This window comes from Phymastichus coffea, unplaced genomic scaffold (genome assembly GCF_024137745.1).
Source record: "Phymastichus coffea isolate CEN01 unplaced genomic scaffold, Cenicafe_Pcof_1.1 PCOF00223, whole genome shotgun sequence".
Lineage (NCBI taxonomy): Eukaryota > Metazoa > Arthropoda > Insecta > Hymenoptera > Eulophidae > Phymastichus > Phymastichus coffea.
In genome coordinates, this window is record NW_026707034.1 from 140,918 (window position 1) to 149,378 (window position 8,461).

The 8,461-nt window shown below is 38.0% G+C and overlaps 1 protein-coding gene across 5 annotated transcripts; it reads right to left on the reverse strand.

The window, feature by feature from the left end:
* Positions 1 to 1,086: 1,086 nt before the first annotated feature.
* LOC131674252 (alpha-protein kinase 1-like) lies at positions 1,087 to 7,737 on the reverse strand. Of its 5 annotated transcripts, none has more exons than XM_058952805.1 (9): positions 7,175 to 7,737; positions 5,439 to 5,931; positions 5,256 to 5,346; positions 4,323 to 4,807; positions 3,569 to 3,901; positions 3,330 to 3,491; positions 3,013 to 3,260; positions 2,113 to 2,939; positions 1,087 to 1,475 (listed from the first exon to the last, which is right to left on the reverse strand). In XM_058952805.1, exons 1-9 carry the CDS (start codon positions 7,735 to 7,737, stop codon positions 1,396 to 1,398), a joined length of 3,282 nt encoding a protein of 1,093 aa, XP_058808788.1. In that variant the 3' UTR covers positions 1,087 to 1,395. The 5 variants fall into 5 exon arrangements, with proteins under 5 accessions (XP_058808788.1, XP_058808787.1, XP_058808786.1 ...); XM_058952804.1 differs by having other exon boundaries at positions 2,113 to 2,942; XM_058952803.1 differs by having other exon boundaries at positions 3,013 to 3,275.
* Between the last annotated feature and the right edge of the window lie 724 nt (positions 7,738 to 8,461).

Below are 8,461 nucleotides of genomic sequence, written 5' to 3' on the forward strand. Positions count from 1 at the left end.
TTTCGTGACTTTTCTATAAGATACATATCTTTAATATACATTCGACATGTATCTTTTTTTTTGTTTGCCTCCTCTTGCTTTGTTTACTGCGTATACGTGCGTCTATGAGACTGGACACAAATATACAAAATCAACGTTTCGTTGTTCTCCGCAATAGCGAATCGTCTATTTTTCTTTTGCGCCAGGGAAATAAAAGTCTATTATAATATAAAATTACTAAAACCACACCAATAGATTATTTCGTTTCTTTCCCCTTCATTTTTTTAACCTTTTTTCTCATATTTTTTTCCTACAAAAAGAATAACTTGAAAACAGCATCCATTGGCTATACTCTCTTTCATTCATCACCATTATCATTATCATTATTATCGTTATAATTTCATCAATTACATCTATCGTTTAAACACACGTAGGAGCGCAACGGCAGCTAGACAATCGAACAGTTATGGTATCCTTTTCACGCACGAGAACTATGCATTCAGCTAAGCATTGTGAGTGGATGTGTGAATGAGACATGTACGTGTATGTGTTTCTTATAGCAGCGTCAATAGTTGTTGGCGAATTAAAGGATCTCGACAACAACAGAAATAGAGCCAATAGTGATGATTGCTTTTATCACTGCTTTTTTTAACGGCGACGTTGTCATGTCAGAATTTTGTAAAAAGAAACACAAAACAGTTTTACCCTTTGCATTAGAAGAAAAGTACCCCGCAGCTCGATGCAATCACGCACGGGAAATATCAATTGACTCAAATTCATCGTTATTTACAAAATTTCATTATCTCAATTTAGCAGTCTTTCCCGTGATTATTCAATCTCCGTATGGAAAACAAAGAAACGTCGCGTAGCCATTGTTGAGTAATATTACCAATTCGAACTTACAACTCAATTGAAAATTATTTATAAAAAATATTGAAAATTTTATCACACGATAACAATATAACAAAATAATTAACCAAAACATTATTGGATTTTATCTCTAATATACGTACGGTATTATCTTTGCTTTGTTAAAAAAAAAAACAAAAAAAAAAAAAAAAAAAAAAAAAAAAAAAAAAAAAAAAAAACGAAAAAACAAAATCTTTACGTAACACAGGCATATACGATCCACTAATCCAAGGTTAACAATAGATTTTTGCCTTAACGAAAGAACTTGATAATTGGGCATAAGAATAAATTATGCATGGATTGTGAAATGGCACTACGCATCGTCTTAAAGAAAAAAATACTTGACGAGCGTGTCTCTCATAACAGTACCATAGTAGTAGTACAGCGGTGCATGATGATCATGAGGCGAATGTGAAGATGTGAGTAGTGCTTAACTTCCAGCTCGAGCTCGGCTTTGTTCACACATTGCTGCAGTTGCTTCTGCTCGTACCAAGTAATGGCAGGGGATCACTTGTCGGAGCTCTGGTTTTGCTGATCGCCACTGCCAGCTGTTGGTTTCGTCGTCGTATAGTCCAACCGGTACGAGGCTAAAACACACACCAAACGAACATACGCCCAACATCAAACGAACGTTCGATATTTACAAGTTGGCGCGAACAACTTGCTAAAAAAAATAAAAAGCGCGAGATGTTATTAACCAGTGAAATCGAAAAATTTAAGTGAATAAAATTTAGTTCGAGCTGTTTTCACTTTTAAGAGTAAAAAATTAACTTGTCATTAACCAACTTATACACTCAGACTACGGAAAATACCATAAAATTAAAAATATTAATCATTGACATTTTTTGTATTTAACAATTACGTAAAAGAAACATTTTCAAAATCACAATGAAGTACAGTAATTCAAAAAATGACAATTATAGCTAAACTTGATTTTTGAGTATTCTTTATGATTATGAAAGTATACGTTCAGACAGACTTATATGCATAATTAATGTCGTAAATTATACATATTGCTCGTTATACTAAATGCCACATTTTTTTCAACCTAAAGTCCAGCGCGAACCAACAAGGTTCCTTTCGGCCTACTAAGGTCAATTGTCAAAGTGGAATATTTCCTTTTCTCAGAAGAAAAAAACACTCAAAACGTACTAAACACGATAAAAAATCCGGGTCAGCAATCGTTAGCATAAAAATCATAAGTGTATCCTCACGATAACGTACCTCTCCTCGTGATATCTTCCATGGTCTGCTCGATGCAGTCGGCGGCCAGGTGCATGGTGCTGCCACAGTTGTAACACGATGTTTTGGGTGGGATGTGTGGTGGTGGCACGCTGACCGATGCATAAGTCACTGGAAGTGGTGGCGGAGGTTGGGAAAAGTTAGGCTGCGTCTGCTGGGGTGGTGGCTGCGATGTCTGGACGGCTGCCGACGGTGACGGTGGAGGAGCTGTGCTGCCTGGCGGAGGAGGATGCGTCGAATACTGATACATCATCTCGCCGTTGTGCTGGTAGGTAGTGGCGGCGATCGGGTAGCCAGGTCGCGCGTAAGCGGGCGTGAAATTCGAATAAATACCCGTAGTCGCGGGCCTCAAACCTGTAAAGTGATGCGGCACGTAGCCTGGCGGCGGCACCTGGAATCCCGTTACCGCTGTCGACTGTACTTGTTGGTGTTGTTGCTGTTGCTGAGGTGCTTGTTGCTGTGGCTGTTGTGGAGGTGGAACTACGCCGTTCACCATGTTGGACGAATGACTCTTCTGTCGCATTAAATGGCTTTGGTTCTTTCGGGACGGCCGCCTCTCTTGAGACGCGGGAATGGAATGAAGGGGTGGTGGAACGTTTGTCATATGTGGCTGCTGTTGTTGCTCGACAACTGTCGAAACAGGTGTGGAGTTAAGTTCGTTGCCCATCCATTGCAACGCAGGCGGTGTTTCTGGTGGTGAGCGACTACCGGTACTGTCCGAACTACTGCTCTGAGAATTACGATTGTTCTCCGGGTCGAGCCTCAATGCCTGCAGTTGATTTGTCACGCAGTATAGGGTTGTGGGATTCCTACTTGAAAAAATCAATGTTATTAGAGCTACGTTTTTTATATGGAACCCAAGTTCCAAAAAACACCGCTTACCTGGCATAACGATTTTGAATATTTAATGGAAACCCAGCAGGATTGCATTGGTAACAAGGATTCTGTGTGTGATACATGGTATGAGGAGGGAATAACGGCATGTGTGATGGATCCATCTGGTGTGGATACCGCCTCAAATTAGGCATAGAAGCTGGATTTGGTTGATGATAGTTTATTATCGCTGGATCCGGTATCGTGGAAGGCTTCACTATGGAATTGTCTACCACAACATTGTCCATGGGCGTAATCTGCGAATAAAAAGTCTATATTAAAAAATCAAGGATAATTTTGATCAGGTCAATTTATGCAAATCATACCTCATTTTCAATTGATTCATTCGTAGAATGAATATTAATGGAGCCTTCGATTTTCTTCTCCGGCGTCTGAGTTAAACCGTTGGCCGTTTGTGTTTTCATGTTATTCAGTGCGTTCGACGTCAGATCTGACTTCGATATATCTTCATCACTCAGTCTCTTAATCTGTAAGCAATAAAAAGAAGAAAAGAATAAGCACAGATAACACGAAATCAGCTTTGATAAAGTAGTCGCAGACATACCTCGTTGTTAACAGTGTTTTGAAAATTACCCTTGAAATTGGGCATTTCCTTGTTGCCGGATTCGCGCAGTGACTCGCCGGAATGAGTTGACTTTAATCGGGGCGGTGGCGGTTGCTGCTGTTGCTGCTGCTTAGAAGTGACCGTCACTGTACTAGTTGTTATGGTTGTCTCAACGTTGTTATTGTGTTGCCACTGTTGTTGATGTCCACTCAACGAGAAAGGAGGTCGCGCCACAGGCGGCATCAACGGCTGTATCTGCGACTGCCCTGAAATAATGTTCTGATTCCTGCTAGTACTGATTGACGAGAGTGGCGGTAGTGACATTGCCGTACCCTGAAAATTACAATAATAAACAAATTTAGTTATCCTGTTTTTTTTTAATGGAAATATATGCCTCCCGTAATAAAATTATTTACTTTTATTTTTTTGAGTTAAGGTATGACTAACGACTATTATTCTAAGAACTTGCCATCAAATAAAAATAAAATTAACGATCGCAAGAAAGCAAAAGATTAGTAGATTATAACTGCAAAAAGTGTTTTAAAAATGACGCGTGATATAAATGGCTTGTAAAAGAATTGCTTCTATTCTCACGATTCAAACGTTAATTTTAGAAACGATAACGAAAGCAGTTTAGTTAAAAATAGAAGAGAACAGTGGCATATTATTTTATAGATAAAAAATATAAAATATTCCAGAATCCAAAACTCAAGAAAAAGAAATAAAAATAATTGTAAAATAAATGAAAAAATACCAAGTTAGTGGAGTTCGTAGTTTGAGTGCTCGACGTGGACGTCGATGTCGTGAGAATATTGGAAGTAGGTTGCGTGATTTGTGACGAAGTACGTGGTGGCTGCTGTTGTAGTCCATTACTGCTGGCATTGTTATTGTTATTACTGTTATTTTTGCGCTGCTGCTGCACGTGGCCGATGGGCGAGTTACTTCGACTGTGGGCCTGAGAATGTGTCGGCGAAGATTGTTGGCTGCCTGAGGGAGAATAGATCACACTACTCTCACTCGGTTGATACATAAACTGATTTTGACCCATCATCATCTGACCTGGCCACCCTTGGATTGGCTGTACCGAAGGAAAACTAACATGCACATAGTGTGAATGTCCAGGTGGTGGCATACTCATCTGTTCGGGTCCTGGTATAGGACACAGTCCTGGTGATGTAAGAGATATACCTCCTGAAGGTATTCCAGCAATAATAGTGTTATTCCTCAATTGCATTTCACCTATCAATTTGGAAACATTATCCATAAAAATTATTCTTGAAACAATTAAAAATATCATGAACAAGACATAGTTTTAATGAATGTAGTTTCAAGTGATGTAAAATATTTGGATATTATGTTTTAAAAAGTGCATCTGCCTTAAAATTTTAAAGATTATGAATGCTAATGGATTACTTCATAGTCTGTTATTTAATATCAATAAACCATTAAATCAAATATTGTTGGAAATATAATTGTGTGACTGAAAATATTCAAAACAATATTGGAAAGAGATAATGATGATTCTTAATAAATGGCAGTTTTACATAAAACAGCATAAAAAATCTTTACTTTCTGCAATTAAAAATCTTATATAACCTTTTATGGAACTAGAAGAATGATGTCACCACATTAACACTTACACCAGTTGGAAAAACTACTCTAAAAAGTAGATTAACAAGTGATTTACCTTGAAAGGTTTGCATAGGTGGAGGAGCTATAATGTTGGTTAAAATATCCGGGTCTATTCTGTCATTTTGATTTGTACAAGGTATGCAGTTCTAGAAAAATATGATTAGTTTATTTTATGCCAAACTTGTTAAGATAAAATTTGAATTAGTCAAATGCATGACTGACCAGACACATGTATTACCTGTGATTTGAAGGACAAGGAGTCAGATCTAGAATCTTTTAGATTCTTGTGTTCTGTCTTTAGCTTTATTAAAACATTCCCAAATGTACTCTTCTGCTCATAATTAAAAGCTGGATGATTGACAGCCATAGTGTAGAGCAAAAGTAACTCCTCCAATGGCTGTTCATCTGATGAACAATTGGTCCCGTTTACAAGAGTTTGAATTTCTTGAAAATCAAGGTTTGACAAAATTTTGTACAGGACCCCTGCACAGCTGTGACTGCACGACTGTAGCAATGCTGTGTACAGAGCAAGCTTTCGCCTTGTGCGCTTGTCAGTCATGCTGAGATTTGTGAACTCGGTCAGGTCAGATACATTATTGGCACGATGCTCTGTGTCTCGCAGGACATTATAGTCCCGCTTGCCCAGATCCTCTACAACAGTGCCAAAGAACCGTATTTCAAACGGTAGGCACATGTTTAACAATGTGCACATCACATCTATGCGCTTATAACTGAAACATTCATCAAATTCATCTTCAATTAATCAACATTTCATATAAAATTATTTATCTGAACTTTTAATGTCTGATTGTATCTTCTTGTACAACTGGTAGAATATTTACAAAAAAGACATATCATGAATTTATTTAAAATAAAAAAAATCAGAACCTTATCAGAAAAATGATAGTATGATAAATAATACAAGCAAAATGTATATACATAAATATTTTATGAAAGTGAACTTATTACTGGTATACTAATGTTTTATGAATAAATAAAAGTAGATACTGATATGTTAATGCTTGAAAAAACTAGTAAATATTTCAAATATTGATTAGCAACTATTTGAAAATATGCAGGATAAAGTTTGGTGTTATCAAAAGTTGACTTTATAACATTGTTTAAAAAATTTTACACAAATAGACATGAAAAAGTTTTACAATCTGTTTACATAATTTCAAGGACTTATAGAGTTTCCATTTCATTTATATTTGAAAAGTGATTAATTGATAATAATTTTTTGTAGAAACTATAGTAACCCTGAGTATGTAAATCAAATGAGGAAAGTTCATACAGCTGCATTGAGTTCAAATGCACACCCAAAAGCAATGAAAATCAGTGACATTCTAGAATTGTACAGATCAGCAAAATAAAGAGTAGGGAACTCCACATTCATGCAACATAAATATTACTAAGTGGGCAACTAACTCTTATCAGGATTTTTCGATCACCGTACGTAAGTGTACCGAAAAAGGCGCGGGTAAATAAACAGACAATATCTCGAAGAAAATTGTCATGGTCATCCAAACAAACATCCTGGCTGGCGGTCGCGAGTAACATATGCAAACGCCCTGCGTTCGCAGGCTGAAAAAGTAAGCGTGCGCGAGTGAGAGAGAAATAGCGAGCCTATGAGAAATTCTCTCTCAAGCAATCAGGAGTGAAAAAAATTTCATCGACTGTATTCCGGCATAGCTAAAGACCGTAGTTGGCCTCAGAATAGACGTAGATCGAAATACGAGATCCGGAAAAGCTCTTGGTGAGGGAGAGGCAGAGAGGAGCAGAGCGCCTAGAAAGCCCATGCACATAGTAGTCGTTCTAGCGAGGAAGAAAGACACACACAAAGCGCGCGCGAATCAGACAGAGACAGAGCGAACGGAAAAGACAGAGTGAGAGAGTGAGAGAGAAAAAGAGAGAGAGCGAATTCTAGCTCGCACGTAATCATTTGCAAGTGATGTTGCTATTACAGTAACTCACCTGGACAGACTTGAAAACCATGATACCACGTTCTCCTTACACACCATTGCCAGACAACATTGATACGAACGTTGGTTATTTGCAAACTTTGACTGTGGGTTCAGAAGAAATCGGAGAAAAAGAGAGCGAAAGCAGCGCAACCCAAGCGCGTATCTTCTTCGAAGAGAATCGATGCTCTGGCTCTGTTGCTTCCTATACGTAAGGACAACCGTAGCGATCAAGCAAATGTCGCCGTTGTCGTTGTCGCCGTAGTTATCGTCGACGCGCACTACACCACTGATTATTGCTGACTTGTGCTGACTGCTGCTGCTGGCTGCTGCTGCTGCCAAGAGTGAAGAAAAAAATTTGTAGGGAGAGAGCGAGAGAGAGTGCGCGCGCAACAACGCACCAGAACAGAAAAGCAGATATGTGTATGTGTGTCTGTGTGTGGTGTGTATGTATGTATATACACACGTCCCTTTCGGCCAAACTATGTAGCTGTAGTCGCGAATCGCGATTTTGCTGTAATACTCTACTGTTCCTATTTGACTGGCACTTTCAGGGCGCTTACCCGCAGAAACCATAGACCTGTTAGTGGTTAGGCCTCATATTTATATATATGCGGAAAGTGTTTGGAGTATAGCATTTTGTAGTCATGGCAGACATTTACCCGTTCGCACAAAAGTAATAGTTAAAAAAAAATCTTAGGTTTCGGATAAATTGAACTTACCATTATATCCACTCGGCGATGGCAACTTAAGTTGACAATTTTCGAAGGTCGCCGCTTGTGTGTTGTCAAAGTGATCACGCGTTTAATATTGATGCGACAATATGCGAATGATTCGGCAGAGTTGCATCAAAATGTCTGTTTCGAGTGTCCGAGCGTCCTGTATAGTCACGTGGTAATGCGTGTCCAAGGTCAACATGTGAGAATTGCAGGCAGTTATTGTCACATAATATTTACGTTCATTATTGCAAAGGCCATTTCAATGAGAAATTTGATAATTCGAGGAGCTTTGCTGAAAGTTGGATGAATTTATTTCATGAATAGCAATCCAAACAATGATATAACGAACAATGTTATCAAATTTTACATGATTTCGTTAAAATAGTCCTCATGTTACGTCCAAACATAAATTTTAAGTGAATTTCATTTTATTTTCAACAAAAAATAATTTTTCCTTCTATTTTTAATCAAAAGCTAATTACACTATCAGTCAAATTATTTTTTGCCTTTTTTCATACTAAAAAATATATTTTATTTACTTTGCTCAATAAAATATGATCGTAGTTTTACAGGTAAAGCGG